The sequence below is a fragment of the Rhinolophus sinicus genome, linkage group LG05 (genome assembly GCF_036562045.2).
Source record: "Rhinolophus sinicus isolate RSC01 linkage group LG05, ASM3656204v1, whole genome shotgun sequence".
In the NCBI taxonomy this organism is placed as follows: domain Eukaryota; kingdom Metazoa; phylum Chordata; class Mammalia; order Chiroptera; family Rhinolophidae; genus Rhinolophus; species Rhinolophus sinicus.
The window spans coordinates 53,242,480-53,263,466 of NC_133755.1; the positions used below are offsets into that span (position 1 = coordinate 53,242,480).

At 43.6% G+C, this 20,987-nt stretch overlaps 1 protein-coding gene across 5 annotated transcripts in view; it reads right to left on the reverse strand.

The window, feature by feature from the left end:
• The window catches only part of SLC4A5 (solute carrier family 4 member 5), an 84,745-nt gene extending 71,118 nt beyond the window's left edge, over positions 1–13,627 (reverse strand). For all 5 annotated transcript variants that reach the window (XM_074332195.1, XM_074332194.1, XM_074332192.1 and 2 more), the window contains exons 1-3: positions 13,543–13,627; positions 7,053–7,133; positions 2,672–2,863 (exon numbers count right to left, since the gene is read on the reverse strand). In XM_074332195.1, coding sequence (XP_074188296.1) covers positions 2,672–2,863; positions 7,053–7,131 — 271 coding nt within the window. In that variant the 5' untranslated portion in view covers positions 7,132–7,133; positions 13,543–13,627. The remainder of the gene's footprint in view (positions 1–2,671; positions 2,864–7,052; positions 7,134–13,542) is intronic.
• Between the last annotated feature and the right edge of the window lie 7,360 nt (positions 13,628–20,987).

Here is a 20,987-nt window from a genome sequence, read left to right on the forward strand (position 1 = left end):
ACGTAGAAGTGCAACCATATTTCCAAACCTGCTTCTATCCACTAATGGCCCCTCGAGAGGTTTTCAGAGCCAGAAAGTGCATCCTTTCCAGGGTTAGAAGCATGGTTCTTACCAACTCTCACCATAGCTTGATGATTGTATTCTTCATATATGTTCTGCCTGAGTTGAAATTGATTGGCTGCTAAGTACTGACTTCCTAAAATTATATTCACAATGGGGACAGGGGTGGTAAGGAAAGAGAGAAAATAAATAAACCAACTTCTATGGCACATTATTCCCTGCCTACCTATCTCTTTCATCATAAGGCAATTTGGCTGCTTGCAAGGATGTAATTTTCAGCCTGTGTTGAATATGGTGACTGACTAATGACATCTTACAAAGGACAGCAGTGTGGTAGGAAGGGCATGCGCAGGCTTTGGAGTCAACAGACCTGTTTTCAAATCCAGCTTCACTGATCACAGCTACGTTGCACTGTATCTCTTTGAACCTTGATTTCTAGTCTGAAGATGGGGATAGTAATAGCTCCCTTTTATTAATACTATACATTTAATTAACAAAATTATAATGAAGTACCATTTCACAGGTACAAAGATCCTTCACATACATTGCCTTTCTGGATCCTGGCTATTATTCTGTTGGGGCAGGAACTGATTGAAGGGGTCTCCTGTCAATCCTTCATCCGCAGAGCCTGCCTTACGCTAAGGCCCTGCTGCGTCCAGCCACCCCTGCCCCACCCAGACCCCCGACAGTGTGCACAATCCCCCCCCATGTAGTGGGAGTCCCCACTTGGGCTATGTGGCCAGGCCAGCCGGACCTCCTGCCTGGGCTGTCTGGATGGATTCACAGAATACGCAGGACACTCGGAGAGGGAAAACATATGTGGTCAGGTGCCCTATAGCAAAGAAAAGCGGGAGATTCAGGCAATTTTATGGCATAAAGACCTTAGTTAATTAAGATGTTTCTGAAACTGGGATTTTATGGCCCCCTGGTGCTCTACAGATGTACACATGCATTTTCACGGGTCCAAAAGTAGTTATTTCCCTTTAAAAGGGGTCCCTACTTTACTCCAGCTTGAAAGACATGGCCTGAACTTTCATGTCCTCGTAGGCTCTCCCATTCTCTCCTCCTTGTTCCATAGCCACACCAGGGACAAGCCAGTAAAGCATGCACACGGTATGGGAAAGCAGGCTGTGAGAGGAATGAACCCAACGTACAAAAGTGCCAAAGGATTCTACATTCCCTCCCCTTCGGTTTCCAGTAAAACTCAGTGTCCCCTTAACTGAAGCAGAAACCACAAAAACAAAGTGAATCCCACCATTCATGACCACTTTTGTGATGCACCCAATCACATCAACAAATACCACTTATCAGGCCTCTTCCAAGCCCTTTGAGCAGAGAACACCAACTCTAAACCACTTTCCTTTTCCCTGGCTCAGGAGGGACCCAGCAGACTCAACTTTCATAAGGTGACTTACCCCTGAATGTGGGGGCAGTGGTGGGTGGCAGGGAAAGGCCCCCAAAAGTGAGCATGAGGCATCCAGATCCAACATGGGGAGCCGGAGTTCTTCCCGCCAGCCTTGCTCTCCACTGGGTCTCTGATGTTCCCACCCCCAGCATGCGTGTGTACACACTCATATGTGTGCGTGCTTGTGTGCACGTGTGCACAGGCATATTTTAATCAGCACCATCTCTTACCCTAGACACCTCCACAGCACTCTCCGTTAGCCTATCTCCCACAGAGACACATTTACTCTGGAAAAGCCACAGCCCCTGGCAGACCGGGTGCCAACGGTGGTTCAGGGACGCTGCAGGGATGGGGTGGCTCTGATGGCCCTGGGGCGCATGTATGTCAGGTCTCCTTACAGGGATGCTGAGATTGTTCCTTTACTGCCTCTGACATCCCTTTGAAGGTTTAGGTGGTAAAGTAACTAATTTTGCCTTGCGCAAGACAGTGGGAATATATAATAGAAACCAATTAAACAACATTTATTAGGCTGATTTGGGGTATGCTGAGGGTGAAATCATGTTCTTAGAAACTGTAAAATCTCAAAAGAATAAAATGTCACCGTTGTGATCTGAGGATTTCAGTCTTTCCACTCCTCTGAAGAGTGTTACCTTTCTTTCCACAGGAAAGAATAAAAGACTGATTTTTAGTCAGCTCAGAACTGCTTTCTACAGCAGGAGAGGAAGGCCTTGGGGGGTTGTTGACCTGGGAGAAAGTTTCCCAAGGGTCTGCAAGCCCTGAAGCAGGGTCCTCGATGGTTCTGTACCATTCCTTCAAGCTCCAGTGAGGAGAGAGGGTGGAGGGAACGTAAGAAGGAACTCCGTTTACTGATCACAACACCTCATGCCCAACAGTCATGTTTGTCATTGATTCTTAGAGCAACAGCACATGGTCCCTAGGAATTTAGAACTGAGGGAAATCATCTTGAGAATTACACCATAAATCAACACGGAATGAATCAGAGCAAAGGACTCAAAGTCACGAGAGAGAGAGAGAAGAGGCTCAGCCTGACTGCAGGTGTCCCTGAGGCGCGAGGTTGGGGTCTGCAATGGCAGCGGCAGAGCAGAGGGGGCCTGAGGGGCTTGAGTCCAGAGAATCCCCTTGTCCTGCTGTGCCCTGTCTGGCCCACAAGCAGATGGCTCCCCAACGCACCCCTCAAGAACTCACGGGTCCTGCTGACGTGATCCGCGCTGCTGTGCTGGCTGCTGTCCCTGCTCCCCACACCTGTCAGTTCCCGCTGGGGCTTGTCCAGCCACCGGCCCCAGCAGACCTTTTGCTGGCCTGAAAGATGTCCCTGCTGGTCTCTTTTCCTTTGAGTGTAATTGGGGACTGAAAGCCCAATGTGGATGGAACGGCAGCCTGTGGGCACAACACAAAAGAGGGGGGGAAGCAAGAGTTGCTAAAAATTGGCGTTTCTCTTTAATATCCTCCAGTTACAAAGTGCGAAGGCCTCAAAGCAAAATGGGAGTCATGGGAAGTCATGGAAGTCATAAGGCCACTGCCCCATGTGACAAAATTTTAGGTTTGACAAAATTCCATTTCTGAACAACTCAACAGTTGCTGGAAAAGATACCCTAGGTGCCATAATTAGAACTGTTGGAATGAGCAGAACTCCCATCTCCCCATTTTTGCTTGTGTAGCGCGGCGATGACCATATACAGCTCATGATGTGCTCCAGGGGAGAGGCCCTCACAGATTTAGTGTAAAATGCCAAGTCCCCTCTTTGGTTGTTATGGGAAAGCTGTGTGCACTTCCATCAAGGACCATTTTTACTAATAACTAAGGGCTACATGAACTACTTATCAGAAAAGTGAGTTACAAAGGACTTCTCAAAGCTGGTTTCGTAAACTAGAATTTTCAAGAACTAGAGTTACTAAGAACCTTAAATTCAGAATTCCACTAAGAAGCCTGACTGCTACGTAAAGCCCCACTAGGTTTGTGCACAGACCTAATGCGGGCTTTACAGAGAATTCTCTCAGCTCTCAGGAAGCACATGCCACTACCAGCTTCTCATCAGTGTTGTCTTGAGTTGGTCAAAATCTTTTTTTAAATAATAGATTTTTTAGCAAAGTTTTAGACTTACAGAAAAATTGAGCAGTTAGTACATAGACTTCCACGTACCTGCCCCAACATACTCACACCTCCACAAAGTTTCCCCTATATTTTTTATTGAGGTATAATTGACATATAACATTGTATTCATTTAAGGTGTACAACGTAATGATTGATATATGTATATATTGCAAAATGATCACCACGATAAGTTCAGTTAACATCCATCACTTCACATAGTTACAATTTTTTTCTTGTCATGAAAACTTTTAAGATCTACTGTCTTAGCAACTTTCAAATATACAATACAGATAGTTAACTATAGTCACCATGCTATACACTGCATCAGTAGGACTTACTTATCTTATAACTGGAAGTTTGTACCTTGACAAACTTTACCCATTTTGCCCACTCCCCACCACCCACCACTGGCAACCATTCATTTGTTTTCTGTTTCTATGAGTTTGGTGTTTTTAGATTCCACATATAAGTGACATCATATGGTATTTGTCTTTGTCTGACTTATTTTACTGAGCATAATGGCCTCAGGATCCATCTATATTGTTGCAAATAACAGGATTTTCTTCTTTCTCATTATATATATATACATTTTTCCCTCACATTTTCTTTATCCATTCGTCTATCATTGAACGATTAGGTTGTTTCCATATCGTGGCTATTGTAAATAATGCTGCAATGAACATAGCTGTACAGATATTTCTTCGAGATAGTAATTTTGTTTGCTTCAGATATATGCCCAGAAGTGGGATTGCTGGATCATATGGTAGTTCTATTTTTAATTTTTTGAGGCAACTCCATGTTGTTTTCCATAGTGGCTGCACCAATTTACATTTTAACCAACAGTGTACAAGGGTTCCCTTTTCTCCACATCCCCGCCAACATTTGTTATCTCTTATCTTTTTGATAATAGATATTCTAATAGATGTGAGATGGTATTTCATTGTGGTTTAGATGTGCATTTTCCTGATGATTATTGATGCCGAGTACCTTTTCGTGTACCTGTTAGCCATTGGAGGTCTTCCTTGAAAAAATGTCTATTTAGTTCCTCTGTTCATTTTTCATTGGATTTTTTGTGTGCTATTAATAAGTGGTATGAGTTTCTATATACTTTGGATATTAATCCCTTATCAGATACATGATTTGCAAATATTTTCTCTCATTCTATAGGTTGCCTTTTCATTTTGTTGATGGTTTCCTTTGCTGTACAGAAGATTTTAAGTTTGATGTAGTCCCATTTGTTTACTTTTGTTTTTGTTGCCTTTGCTTTGGGTGTCAAATCCAAAAAAAAAATCATTGCCAAAACCAATGTCAAGGAGCTTACCACCTATGTTTTCTTCTAGGGGGTTTATGGTTTCAGATATTACGTTCGAGTCTTTTATCCATTTTGAGTTGATTTTTGTGTTTAGTGTAAGATAGTGGTCCAGTTTTATTCCTTTGCCTGTGGTTGTCCCATTTTCCTATCACCATTTATTGAGAAGACTATCCTTTCCACATTGTATATTCTTGGCTCCTTTGTTATAAATTAATTGAACGTATGTGCATGGCTTTATTTCTGGACTCTCTATTCTGTTCCATTGATCTATAGGTTTGTTTTTATACAAACACCATATTATCTTGATGACTATAACTTAGTGATATAGTTTGACAGGATGCATGATGCCTCCAGCTTTGTTCTTTCTCAAGATTGCTTTGGCTATTCAGGGTCTTTTGTGGTTCCATACAAATTTTAGGATTATTTGTTCTATTTCTGTGAAACAAAATGCTGTTGGGATTTTGATGAGGACCGCATTGAATTGCTTTGGTTAGTATGGACACTTTAACAATAGTTATTCTTCCAAACCTTGAGCATGGGATATCTTTCCATTTATTTGTGTGTCTTCAGTTTCTTTCATCAATATCCTTTTCAGTGTACAGGCCTTTCACCTCCTTGGTTAAATTTATTTATTACTAAGTCTTTTTTTCTTTTTGTTGCAATTATAAATGGATTGTTTTCTTTCTGATAGTTCATTATTAGTGTATAGAAATGCAACTCACTTGTATATTGATTTCATATCCTGCAACTTTACTGAATTTGTTTATGAATTCTAACAGTTATTTTGTGGATTCTTTATAGTTTTCTCTATATAAAATCATGTCATCTACAAATAGAAAGTTTGACTTCTTTCTTCCAATTTGGATGTCTTTAATTTCATTTTCTTGACCTGTTGTTCTGGCTAGGACTTACAACACTATGTTAATAAAAGTGGCAAGAGTGGGCAGCCTTATCATGTCCCTGATCTTAAAGGAAGAGCTTTCAGCTTTTCAAGATGTGCATTAACTTGGTAATTTTTTCCCTGAAGGGGAGGGCTGCCTCTTGGCTCAGAGTCCTGAAATGCAGATGCTAGACATCTGGGCATTGATCGACTGCAGATATCACACAGAAACCACATCAAGCTGCACTTTGGAGAGTCAGCTGCCCTGTGTGCTCCCTGGCTTGTCCTTCACTTGCTCTATACCTATGGACATCCCCCTCTTTGGGACTCAGTGTCCTCATCTGTAATATGGGAATAAAAAGTCCTTTCTCTAACGGCCGGACAAGGTTTTTAAGAAGATAGAATGGAATGGTATATGGGAATATGATTATGAAAACTATAAGGGGCTACATACATGAAAAGTATGCTTATTAAAGAAATCAGGGGAGATGGCTGTCAGAGAAATATTTTACTTTCTGTCCTGGATCTACCTCATTTTTTCCTGGCTCCCATCATAATCATCAGAGTGGGGCCATTTAGCTGGTGATCTGTGGGGAGTGGCTAATCCTGTCTCAAGCTTTCTTCTTTGCTCTGCAGGACCTCTCCTCTTACTGTGAAAATCTTGCAGTCTGCTCAGGACAATACCAGGTTCTCCTAGGAACTCCTCACTGTATTCTTCTCCACTGACAGCCCCAGAGTGGCTCTACATATTCTGCAGCTCAGCAAGCATCCAGCTGGGCTGCAACAGTAGTGTTTCCCTCCAAGGGGGGCTCGGGCAGTGATGGGGCAAGAGCCCATCTTGTTGCCTATTCATAAGCCCTGAGGCTGCTTCTCTGTTGAGTGTAGGATCCTTAGGTCCACTGAGTCAGCAATTCTGGAGCAACAGAAATACCTCCATTCAACACCTTCTGTCAATGGTTTTAACAGTGCTGCCATTTTTAGAATCTATAAAATGATGATATCTGGCATTTAGTACGGTTTGTAGATCTTGTAAAATTAGATAAGTTTAATTTTGTGCCCTAATCTATAGGAGCAAAGTGCCAGTTTCCTGTCTTCAGCCTGACCATGTGGTCCCTTTAAGACACTGTGAAGGCTGGTCCCACTCATCTAGAGGAGACACTGGGGGTGGATCAGGGAAAAGGATCAGCTCTTTAGATTTCCCAGCTAGAAGGGCTGTCATAAGGATATTCAAGGAATTCCCAGACCACCCTAGGATTTGTATCAAGTTCTCAAGGAGATCTTACCTTCCTGATCCTGACATCTCCTCCTATAGTTAGCAGGGTCCAGCTTCCCTACTCCAGCCTTCTCCTTCTCCACCTTCATAACTATAAAGCAAAAGATGAACACAACCTCAAAATGTATACAACACAAAAGGGGAGGATTTTAAGGAGAAATGGCCAAATCCACACTCATCGTGGGAGACCTGAATGCAGATGAAAAAATGAAGGCAAAACAACGTATAAACAAATTGAAGAAGCTCAACTATCTGTCTCCAACAAATAGAGAACACACCATTTTTAAATTTCAAAGAATTTGTATCATATTTCTATAGTAAATATATATGTATATATACATATATGTTTGGAAACTAAAAATAATTTCTTTTTTTCCCCTTCATCTGCCACCCCCCACCCCGAATTCTTGGGCCACTGCCTCTCAGTCTAGCTATGCAGGACACAGCTCCCCGTCTCATGCTGGTACCATGAGCCCTGGTATTTAAATGGAAATCCATGGGGTAGGGCTTCTAGGAAAGCTTTTATTTTCTTAATAAAAAATGACAGGAATGCATGTTTTACCCTTTACCCTCCCTCTTTTCCTGAATAGACCTTGGACATGAGACTTCTTAATGAAGCAGCCATGTTGCAACAGTGATGTGACAGGTATGAAGACCAAAAGCTCAGGCCAAGGGCAAAGCACAAGGGTAGAACAAAATCTGGGTTCCTGATAATATCACCAAGTGCCAGACTGCTCGTATCTGGGCTCCTGTTATGTGGAGAAAACAACAACAAAAAAAACCCTCTACCTTATATATTTAAACTGTTAGCCAAGTTTTATATTACTTTTAGCTGAAGGCTTTCCTAACTGATATTACACAATGGAACATTATTGGGAGTTCAAATCAATGAATCAGATCTCTACGTATCAATGTGTATAAACCTCAAAAACATGATGAGTAAAACATCAAGTCGTAAAAAGATACAAACAAAATGACATTATTTATATAAAACTTTAAAACACACAATATTGTTTATTGCTACATTTATAGGTAATAAAAGCATAAAACTGTGCAGGAAATTGAGACACAATAACTTCAGGTTACCTCTGGGGGAGAGGTATAGTTTAATGTTTTAGCTGTATCTGTGATGTTTTGAATAGATATAGATGTGAAGCAAACATGATAAAATGTTCACATCTGTTAATTTTGGACAGTGATATACGAATGTCTATCATTTGTCAAGTTTGACATATTTTATTAATTTTTTTTTAATTTTTAAGAAATAAGAGAACTCCCCACTGTGACATAATACTTTCAGATAAAATAGGCCAACTGAGTACTCTACATAAAGAACGATTGGAGGGAAAGTATCCTCACACTTTGATATGTTACTATGAAATTTTAGAATACTAAATGTGAAGAAAAGAAAAATCCTAAAACCTTCTAGGGGAGATCCAAGATGGAGGAGTAGCTAAACACTGTGCCTGTGTCCTTCCATGAACACATTAAAATTACAACTAAAGTATAGAACAATCAACCTGGAGAACCATCTGAAGTCCGGCTAAACAGAAGTTTTATAACTAAGTATATAAAGAAGCCCAGAGTACTGGTACAAGGAACAGGAGCCCCCTCATCTGGCTGTGAAAAACAGTGGGATTCCGACCATCTCGGTGGGATGGAAGGCGGCAGTAAACCCAGGCATCCTCTTAAAGGACCCACACACAGATTATCTCACTCCCAGGCACTCACCTTGGGCTCCAGCAAAGGGACAGTAACTTGGGGGTGTCAGAGACATATGGGGGGCAGACTGAGTTGTGTAGCTTCAGGTTGAGGGCTGGAGGACAGACAGCATTTCCCTGTGTGGAGTCCTCCGCCCATGCAGCCAGCAGGTGGGCGCCATCTTTCCTGTGTTGAGCCCGCCCCTACACTTCCGACCAAATCTGAATCTGATTGGTCTGGTGAGCTCCGAAGCTCCACCCTGCGGACTCACTGGGACCCCACCCCATCCCACAGCCAGAGGCACTTTCTCCTTGAACAGCCAGCCCCACCTGCATTGCACTCTTTCTTGGAGAAACTACCAGAGTAGAACAGACCCCAGGTGAGTGGCTGCCGGCCTCGGTGTGCTCTGAGACTATTGTCGAGTAGCTTCAGGCTCAGCACTGGCATCAAACCAGAATTTACATGAAACTGGTAACCACAACTCTTCCCAGTCTAGTGACTCCCTGAGACCTTGCCTCAAACAACAAAAACGTGAGGGTAGGAGACATTTTCAGACATGCAAGAAATCATTTTACTTCTCTCTCCTAACCTCCTAGGAAGTTACTTAAGTACGTTACCACAATAAAACAAGAAGGGGAAGACAATGGGACCCAGGAGAGAGTGGTCCAACCAGAAGAATAATGAAGGGAGGTCCCTAGATGACGGCTGTGCTATAGCGCTGGAGAGTAGCCAGTCCTCAAAAGAGCTAAAAGTGAAGTGTCAGAAGGAGCTACGCCACCACCACCAAAAATAATAATAATAATAAGATGAAACCCAAGAGATTTGATACACTCCTTCTTGAGAATTTGAAACAACTTAAGGGAGTGACAAAGATAAAAAATGCAAAGAAAAACAAAGACAATGAGAAACACCAGGGAAAAATTAAAACTGCAAGAAATAAATTACGATCATGGTACCTAATCATAAGAGTTTAAACACTGAGTTTTTTATTATAATTAACTAAAAACTGTGATGATATGTCTGCATTGGGAGGGTGAAAAAGAGGAGATGGGTGTGGTGTAAGACAGTTAAATATTCACCTGTTAAGTGACTGATTTCTAACTGATAAACAGCAGGAGATGATACAGATTTAGATGATATAGATATAGATATAAGGATAGGGATAGATATATATACGTCTGTGGGGTGTAGGTAACCAACAGAAAAACCTAAAGGAATTCCAGCTGGTTATCTTTGGGAAGTGGAACTCTGGGGTGTGCGGAAAGCTGGGATGGAGTTCTGTTGCTTTTTATTATAAGTTCTTACATGTGTTCATTGAGTTTTACATTATGGTTATATATTATTTTTATTTTAAACACTTTAAAGCAAACAATTCAATGTTTGCTTTTACATTGAATGTGGACCCACTGTAGGCAATAATTGTATCCCCTGAAAATCTATGCTCAAATCTATTTGTTTAAAGTGAATCATGTTTAAAATACTCAGGAGAGTGACAAAACAAAGAACCCTTTAAGACAGTGGTTCCCAAACTTAAGTGTACATCAGAGACACCGGGAGGGCTGGTTAAAACCTAGACGGCTGGGCCCCACCCCGAGTTTCTGACTCGGTGGATCTGGGGTGCAGCCTGAAAGTTTGCAGCCAGCAAGTGTCCAGCTGATGCTACTGCTGCTGATCCAGGACAGGGACCACACTTTGAGAATGGCTGTTTAAAGGCAATAGCTCCCAATTTATATTTTCTATTAAACTGAATCTCCAGACACTGAGTTTGCTTCACAATATCACATCTTTTCATTCAAACTGGGCACTGTGAACTGGTAAGCTTAGTGAGGACATACTGGTAGCCTCATGTAGATTGGTGACTTTTTGAGAATTGTTATCTTCCTCCTTCCTGGCATGGCACGAGGAGTAAAGACAAGCTGAATAATAGATCCCCTTTCTTACACAGAACTACCTCCTAGTGGTTTGGGAAGGGCTGACTCCACCTCTCTCCAACCTCAAACAGGAAAGGCCATGTGACCCAGCCTGGCCAGTCAAACACTTCTCATTCCCCAGCCACTGAGGCTGGGATGACTCCATGTCCAAAGCTGGGCCAGTCAGAATTCTCCCCAGGACATTCCCACTTGATCCATCCAAAACACCGCTTCGACTCTGCTCTGGTGTTGTGAAGCTGATAAGCTTGGGGGCTACTATCTCACCTGCCACATGGAGGAAAGCATCCAAGGAACGCAGGGAAAGAGAGAACTGATAACACCGTGACTCCCTGAGTCAGTTAATTCTGAACTGGCCTTCACGATTGTGTTGCACTGATAAATTCACTTTATTTTTTCTCTCTGTTTTTTGAGTTGGGTTTCTGACACTTGCAGTCAACAGATACGGATTGATACAAATGAAATAGTTTTCCAGCATGTTTCAAAAATGTGTCCTTTTATATTTGAAATACTACCATAGATTTTCAGATTGGAAACCAAACCAAAGTGAATACAAAATGACAATACAGGTGCAAATAGAGATGAAAACGCTACAGAACTGTGGAAACCTGGAGCTATAACACAGCTGGTATTCAGGTCCCTGCACGCCTCCCAGTCCTGCGCTAGTTGAGAACATTCCCTTCCCACCTCCTCACAACTTGGGAGCCGCTCCCGCCCAGGAGGATACAGAAGTAGCAGGAAAACCCGGGCTGCCTAGGTCATTTTCAAAGGAAAACATCCGTTTGAAGCCAGGTGTTGGCCATATGGAAAGGGTTTCGATTAACTAACTACTGCTCTGACCAGCACCTGCGGGACCCATCATAAAAATTCCCTGTCGTGACATCACCCATCAAACAAAATTTCTATCTCCAGAATTTCATACTCTCATTTAACCCTGACTAAAATTCAGTGAAGCACATAATTTTTGCCCTCATTTTTTAGAGAATTAAGTAATTTTTCCTGTGTCACAGAGGCAGGCTTGGTGGAGCCAAGATTCAAACTGGAATCTCTCTGATTTCCCCGACCCAAGGAAGGGAGGGAGGGAGATGAAGAAAGAAGTGAAGACAGGAGAGATTGGGGTGGGGGTGGGGGTGGGGGTGTCTGGAAGACGTCCTCTTCTGGGTCTCAGGTCCTTCCTAAGGAATAGCTGAATTCCCATCACAAAACCTCCAAATGGCCTTGAAATAACCCCCTTTTCTCTTCAGCTAACTTCAGTTGATTAGAATTGCTTCCATCCAAAGAGTGTTAACCACTATAATATGTTGCCAAAGGAATTGTGTTAGCAACACACCAGGCCCCCTCACAGACACACATAGCAAATGAAAGGAATCCTAACAGCAGTATTTCCTACACCATCCCCTCCACTGCCCAACTAACTCACCTTTTTTTCCATCTATCTTTAGATCATCGATTGTTTTGGTGGGGAGCATGGCTTTTTTGATGAGGGATCAGGCCAAATTATCCTCTGTCCTGAGTTACTTAAGGAGCCCCTTCCACTACGACCCTTGCCATTAGCCTGGAATCACATATGGGATCCCTGAGAATCCAAACCCTACTGACAAAATCAATGACCTAAGCCTGAAAGGCTAAGGACCAGAGTGCCACACCAGAGAAGAGACACTCGGAGCCCCTGCCCAAGGCCAGCCCTGCAGCAAGGAGGTGGAGATACAGCCAACCTTAAGTGTGACCATCAAAACCCTGGTGGGTGGATCGCCTGCCATTTAACACTCCCCCCAACCTCTGACCACAAGAGCACATCAATTTCTGTCTAACAAATCTATTTGGTTCCAGATATTTGCAGTAGACACTGAAAACAGAACAAAATATTTCATTATTAGGGAGGAAGGGTAAAATATGCACTTATTGAGATAGTAAGTCCTCAAGATTAGACATCCATGTCTCTGGAAGAAAACTAGACAAAACGTTGTGCCACGTTTAATCAGTCAGCCTTTGGGGAGCTTTACCTCCCACCTCATCTTCTAAACCATTTGACCTTACTGTATCCAAGAATATGGGACCGGCCCAACAAGGTATTTAGTGAACCCTTCCGAGAGCCCATAGTTCAGAATAGGGCTCGTCTGGGATTGTTTTATGAACTGAATTGACAAGAATGACACAGGGTCATACTAGGCTTTAAAAAGGGACACTAGAAGCTAGAGAAAGACCACCCTCTCAACCAGTGGTTTCTCCCTTGCCTCTGGGCCCAGTAGACACCAACCCCCACACCGTGCATGTCCCAGGAGAGGCAAGACAAAACAAGCAAGCAAAATATCCCTAATTAAACTGCCGGTAACAAAATCAGGTACCGTATCCAAAACCTAACAACAGAAACGTGTAACAAAAAGAGGCTAGCCTGTATTCAGTTGCTATCCTGAGACGTTACATTAACAGATGTAATCTATTTTCCCATAGTTTTCTGGGGAAGAGGCACATCTCAGGATTTTTGCTTGCTTCATAAATATTTCAGCCAGGCTTATAAGTTTGGCAAAGACAATAGGAACTTACCTGTCTAGAAGATAAAGATTTTTAGTTCCATCAGACAAGAACAAAAAAGAACTCATGAGGGTTTCAGAGAGAATGAGTCTCCTGTTATTTCTGTTCATGTGGCATGACGTTTTGTGCCCCAAACCAGTGAACTCGAGGCACCAGGGTGACAAACATAGTTTAATTTTTTTTTTTTAAGGAAAGGCAAATAGCCCGTGGTCATTTGGAGGATTTTCCAGCTTTCATGGTAAATGAAAATTTACTCTGTGCTCTTACTATAAAGCACATTTTTTCCCTTACTGGCATAGCATCATCTACTATCCCTGAAGTTCCAAGCTGCAAACTTACCTTCACGGTCTTAGCACCAGAAACCACGATCCAAATCTCAGGCAATCTCAGCTGTGTTGCTGATGGGTGACAAGGACACTCTGTGATTTCTAGGCAGAACAGTATTTGGGGCATTGGAGATTGACTTGTGGGGCTCAGTGGTGGCCAGCCACGTGACAGGGTGGGGGAAGGGACACTCCTACAGGGTGGTTGGCTGACAGACAAGGGTAGTGCAGGGTCTGAACAGAGCTGGCCATGATCACAGGCGGATGTCTTTGCTCTAAATTTCTTCTTGGATTTTAATCTGATGATCTTTTTATGGCAGTGTTATGTTTCAGCCTGGATTTGAAATGTGGGTGTATCTCCCTGCATAGTTTCTATCCCAGATCCTTTTTAGATTCTGTCTTGGAGGGATGGTAGAGCTGTGGAACTAAGAGCCCCACCCCAGGGTCACCCATTTTATAGACAGGTGGCAGCCCATCCAGGAGCCTGCAGAGGCCTGGGTCTGGTATTACATACTGGGGTGGCCCCAGCTGGGTGATACCCAAAATTACAGCTCCCTTGAATATCTTTAACCTGCAGGTCATTAGATTTGAGGACTGTTGAGAAGCCAATAATAGATCTTCTGACATTGCAGGTAACTAAATCTGCAGCTGTCAGATTAGGGCATGGTCTAGAAGTCATGGCAGTTTGTACTTGGCATCGATTAGTTTGTGTACTTATGTTTATGTATCTTTATCGCAATCTTCATAAAACACTCCAAGATGACCTTTTTGGAGGGATCAGGGGACATCAAGAGCTGGAGAAGTCTTGGACCTCAAAGGCCTTGAAGACTTGTCAAGGCCAGAGCCATGTGAGTAAGCTTCTAGTTCACTTCTGCCTCTCCATCCAAATGATCTGTGCTGGCTGCCTGCTAGCAGAAAGGGAAGTGGTAGTAATGACAGCAGAAATGGTAGAGGTGGGAGTAGTAGGTGGAATGGCTGATGTGGCAATATGGCAGATGGGCATAAATGGAGGTGGTGAGGTGTAGATGGGGGTGGTGAGGTGTAGATGGGGGTGGTGAGGTGTGGATGGGGGTGGTGAGGTGTAGATGGGGGTGGTGAGGTGTAGATGGGGGTGGTGAGGTGTAGATGGGGGTGGTGAGGTGCAGATGGGGGTGGTGAGGTGTAGATGGAGGTGATGAGGTGCAGATGGAGGTGGTGAGGTGTAGATGGGGGTGGTGAGGTGTAGATGGGGGTGGTGAGGTGTAGATGGGGGTGGTGAGGTGTAGATGGAGGTGGTGAGGTGCAGATGGAGGTGGTGAGGTGTAGATGGGGGTGGTGAGGTGTAGATGGAGGTGGTGAGGTGTAGATGGGGGAGGTGAGGTGTAGATGGGGGTGGTGAGGTGTAGATGGGGGTGATGAGGTGCAGATGGAGGTGGTGAGGTGCAGATGGGGGTGGTGAGGTATAGATGGGGGTGGTGAGGTGCAGATGGGGGTGGTGAGGTATAGATGGGGGTGGTGAGGTGCAGATGGGGGTGGTGAGGTGCGGATGGAGGTGGTGAGGTGCAGATGGGGGTGGTAAGGTGTGGATGGGGGTGGTGAGGTGCGGATGGAGGTGGTGAGGTGCAGATGGAGGTGGTGAGAACAGTGGTAGTGATGAAGGAAGGAGTGAAAACTTCTCATGTTACTGACTGTTTTGCTGACGACCCTGGATGAACCTTACCTGCTGTGACTACAAGTATAAAATGGTAATGCTTTGGCATTAGGAATCTATAGAAACTTATTTTGTTCCCAGAGCTGTGAGACCTTGGAGTAGAGTTCGGACTTAATAAATGATGGCTTGTTAGGGGAAACGCGTCTCTAAACACTTTACCTTTCCCTGCAAAGTAGAAACTTCTGTCCTTTCTGAAGTCTTGAGAAAAGTACTCTCTACTCACCTCTACCTCCTCACTCACTCCTATCTAACAGGGGATGAGTGGCTCATGTGCTTGGCGAATTTGGGAGAATAAAATTCTCATGTACCATCACGATTCATCCTTCTGAGAACTGCCTGCCCCAGAGAAGGCCTGAACTGCCATCCTCTCCTCTTCTCTTCACAGTGAACTTCCCAGGACAGGTTGTTGCCTAGCAGGTAGGGAGTCTTCCATTGCTGGCTGGATAAATTCAATTCTGGGGGGGAAATTAGGAAGCCTGCTTGTTGTATGTCCTAAACCAAATTCTCCAATCAGCTCTACCTGTTATAAAGCTATTTTGACTTCTAGCTGTTTGACGTCTGTTCTTATTTCTCATTTGATTCCAAGAATAGAGGGAAAGGCTGTGAACGAGTATCATCCTCAAATTCCAATGCTGACGAATTAACGAAAGAGCCTGCAGTTGATTGGAGTTGGTGGGACTAAATGGTCTCCTAGTCTCCAAGCTCTAACATCCTGTGATTCTGAGTCTGTGTCTCTGGTGCAGAACAAATATTCATGGAGCTGGGGTGAAGGCTGAGACTCTTACTGGACAATTTCCTAATCTCTGCTTCTCTTCCTTCTTGCTTCTCAAGCCCATGAAGACCTTGAGTCCTCAAACATCTTCCTCTCCGCCACAGTCCCTCACGGCTTCATTTACTGCCCCGTCTCATCTGAATCCCACATGAATCCCTTCACTCCCCGCCATCGATACCATAACCTCGTGTTCCTACCCTGCCAACCTCTGGGTCTTAGTCAGCCCACCCTTAACCTTCTTCTCCTCCTGCACTAATCTCTCTTCCTCTCTGGAGAAAGCCTGTCTCACATGGAGAGAACAGAGCCATACACAGAGTGGCAGAGGTGTGTGTGTGTGTGTGTGTGTGTGTGTGTGTGTGTGAGAGAGAGAGAGAGAGAGAGAGAGAGAGAGAGAGAGAGAGAGATGGAATGAGGAGGGGGAGCAATACCTAATCCCACGATGCCTATGACCAACTCCGTCCCTGCCCTTCCCCATGGTTTAATTTTGTGAGAGAACTGAGAGAAGATCCGGCCATCCCTGATCTCCCTGCCACCTTCCCTCTGGCCTATTTCCACATTACTGCCCATGATGCTGGTTTGCCCAGCTGGCTTCAAGCACCAGGGCCAATGCTTGAGGCTTTCATCCTTCCTCACCGCAGGTATGGTACAGCTGAGACCCACAAATTGGCTCAGGGCAAAGAGAGAAGATTGGACCCAGTGGTTCTCAGTCAGAGGTGTTTCCCCCCTTTCCAGGGGACATTTGGCAAAATCTGGAGACACTTTTCATTGTCACACTGTGAGGAGAGTGCTACTGGCCTGTAGTGGGTAGAGGCCAGGGGGGCTGCTAAAGTCCTACGATGCACAGGACACCCTCCACCACAAAGAATTAGCTGGACCCCAACTGGCAATAGTGCCAAGGTCAAGAAATCCTTGATTAGACCTTTCAACCCCGTCTGGTTCTGGGTTCTATGTTCTAGACTGCCTCTAACTGAGGCCAAAGGAGCATTCCACATGGTCCCACCTCAAACACGGGCTCTACAAGAGGAAAGAGGGGCAAAGAGTTTTAGTAATTTGCAGCTTTTGCTGTCTGTGCCTCCATTTCGTTTAGAGACCTGGTGGACAGGGGTAGCTACTCACAGGGACAAACCCTCTTCCATCTCCTGGCCAAATGCCACTTGAACCCCACCTGGGTTGAACACTTGGCAGGGTTTAGGCGAGGTTAATACAGGGCCCTGGCATGGGGTCGGGGACAAAGTTCCACGAAGAGGGAAGGAGCTTCCTACCCTGGAGAGACCTGCAAGGTCCAGGCCACTGTTTTGGTGGGAATAAGGATCCGTTTGGGGGCCCCATCAGGCTTATCTAGAACTTTTACCCACAAGAAAGGGCCCCCCAAGCTGGGCAAGACTCACTCCAGTTTGTGTAATTTTTGGCTCTCGGATTGTTTGTGCCCAGCTTTGGCCGGTAGGACAAGACTGGCTGCCCCAGATTCTTGTCGACTTTAGCGGCTCTTTAACTGTATCCAAGGTTGAGGAGGGAACACAATGTGATGGTGTGACGACTGTACTGGAGGGTGAAACGAGATAAGAGACATCATAAAGGGAATCTGAGAAGCCCAGACGCAGTCAGTGGGGCCTCTCCCCCGTCTCCGTACACCCCCAGCACGCTGTGGCCTGTGGCGAGCAACAGCACAGACCTGGCTCACTCTGCACCAGCCTAACTGCACACCCTGCTGTTCCTCCAACACCTCAAGCTCATTCTCACCTCAGGACCTTCCCACGTACTGTTTCCCCCACCTTCAGCACGTGTATTCCACACTCTGATCAAATGTCGTCTACCCCAAAAGGCCCTTCCTTACCAGCTCTTCTAAAATGCCCCTCTCTAGTCCTTAACTCTGCCTTATCTGTCTAGATAGTGTTTCTATTCAAAACCATATTATGTGTTTGTTTATTCATTTATTGTCTGTTCCTCCAATATGGCAGGGACTTTTTCTTATTCACTGAGGTATCTGTGATATTTAGAATAGAGGCTCGTAAATGGTTGGTTTCAAATCCTGGCTCCACTAACTGTGGGATCTTGGGCAAGTTACCTATCTTTTTATTTTTCTTCTACTGAAAAATGAGACTAATAATCATATTGACCTCAAGAGTTGTTATGAAAACTGATTGAATCAATGTATACAAAATCTTAGATCAATGTCTGGCCCACAGGAAATAATTAGCATTAACTAGCAATATTATTATCATTATTACACTCCCAGGAAGCTCATGATATGTCTACGGTGAGGAGGTGGGAGTGGTATTCCTGGCAGTTTGCAGGAGTGGAGCTGTCGTTGTTACTTCTCTGGGAACCAAGATCCCAGGGCAGGCCCTTCACCAGGCTCCTTTCCCGCCTCTGCACCTGCTCTCTGCTGCCCTCTGGAGGCCTGAGGTGGAGGCTGCCAAAAGCTGACAGGAACTCGGCCCATGGTATATTAATATTAATACTTCCCAGAGAAGAATGAGGCTTCTCTGGATGGCAGTCACTTTACTTATTAAGCAAATTGGACTTCCAAGGTGGCAAGTTTGGCCCTTGACAAAGCTGCCACTGGAGCCATTGTTTGTCAGATGCAACTGGGAATCATTAAGGCCACCGAGGAACTGCAGGTACCTGGGAACTCATGCCTCAGACAGGCCTGGGGAGGGGCCCAGGGCACGCCCACCCCTCCGGTCCCCCAGCCTATGCTTCCTAGGCCAGCGGACAGTTCTCTGGTCACCTCAGCCAAACTGAGCCACCCTGGAAAACCATCCTCACCCTGTGCCTCATTTTCTGTCAGACTGCAGGTGATTTCATATTGTCAACGTAAAATAAGAGGGTCATTGGGGCATCGGGAGGTGATTCATTAATGAGAACCCGAGGTCACCAATACTGTCTGATTAAAAGACATAATGATGGGAAAGATTTCATTTTCAATAGTGACAAAACTCCTAAAACATCTATAAAAACACTTATCTAGAAATGCACGTCTTATATAAGGATATATGATAAAATTTTGCTAAGAAACAAAATAAGGTACCATATTTCTGGATGGGAAAACCAAATAGAGTAAATGTGTTAAATATCCAGAAATTTATGTACATTTTCAATATAATTTCAATGGCATTTTGGATGCAAATAACCAAAAATCATGATTAAAATATCAGCTTAGCAATACACAGATTTAATGCAATCCCCATCAAAATCCCAATGGCATTTTTTAAAGACATAGAACAAAAAATCATCAGATTTGTTTGGAACCACAAAAGATCCCGAATAGCCAATCTTAAGAAATCTTAAGAAAAAAGAACAATACTGGAGGCATCACACTCCCTGACTTTAGCTTGTACTACAGGGCTACAATAATCAAAACAGCAAGGTATTGGCAGAAAAACAGACACATAGACCAATGGAATGGAACTGAGAACCCAGAAATAAAACCGCATAAATATGGACAGATAATTTTTGACAAAGAAGCAAAAAACATACAATGGAGAAAAGACAGCCTCTTCAATAAATGGTGCTGGCAAGCCCATTTATTGGAAAGCCCAAGAATTGGAAAGCCACGTGCAAAAGAATGAAACTGGACTGCTATCTGTCACCATGTACCAAAATTAATTCAAAATGGATCAAAGACTTAAGCATAAGACCTGAAACAATAAACTTCATAGAAGAAAAGATAGATAGTAAACTTATGGATCTTGGGTTCAAAGAGAATTTTATGCATTTGACTCCAAAGGCAAGGGAAGTAAAAGCTAAAATAAATGAATGGGACTATATGAAACTTAAAAGCTTCTGCACAGCAAAAGAAACCATCCACAAAATAAAGAGGGAACCAACTGAATGGGAGATTTTTGCAAACAATGCCTCCGATAAGGGGTTAATATCCAAAATATGGAAGGAACTCATACAACTCAATTACAAAAAAACAAACAACCCAATTGAAAAATGGGCAGAAGACCTGAAGAGACATTTCTCCAAAGAAGACATACAAATGGCAAATAGACATATGAAAAAATGCTCAACATCACTAATCATCAGAGAAATTCAGATAAAAATCACAATGAGGTATCACCTCACCCCAGTCAGAATGGCTATCATCAACAAGACAAATAGTAACAAGTGTTGGAGAGGCTGTGGAGCAAAAGGAACACTCATACACTGTTGGTGGGAATGCAGACTGGTGCAACCGCTATGGAAGGCAGTGTGGAGGTTCCTCAAAAATTACAAATAGAATTACTGTATGACCCAGCAATCCCTCTCCTGGGTATCTACCAAAAAAATCTGAAAACATTATACATAAAGACAAGTGTGCTCCAATGTTCATTGCAGCTTTATTTACGGTGGCCAAGACATGGAAACAACCAAAATGCCCTTCGACAGATGAATGGATAAAGAAGTTGTGGTATATATACACAATGGAATACTATTCAGCAGTAAGAAAAGATGAAATAGGGCCATTTGTGACAACATGGATGGATCTTGAGAGTATAATGCTAAGTGAAATAAGTCAGACAGATAAAGCAGAGAACCATATGATTTCACTGACATGTGGCATATAAACCAAAAACAACAAAAGAACAAGACAAACAAATGAGAAACAAAAACTCACAGACACAGACAATAGTTTAGTGGTTACCAGAGGGTAAGGGGGGAGGGGAGTGGGAGATGAGGGTAAGGGGGATCAAATATATGATGATGGAAGGAGAACTGACTCAGGGTGGTGAACACACAATGCGATTTATAGATGATGTAATACAGAATTATACACCTGAAATCTATGTAACTTTACTAACAATTGTCACCCCAATAAACTTTAATTAAATATATATCAGCTTAGAATTTATTGAGCTTTTACTATGTATCGCATAGGTTTATGGTCATGATTAAATGAGCTAATATACACAGAACATTTAGACTAGAATAGTCCTTGGCAGGTGTAAGCACGTAATAGACATGAACTACTGTCATCCTCAGTTACAGATGAGGAAACTGAAGCTCTGAGAGG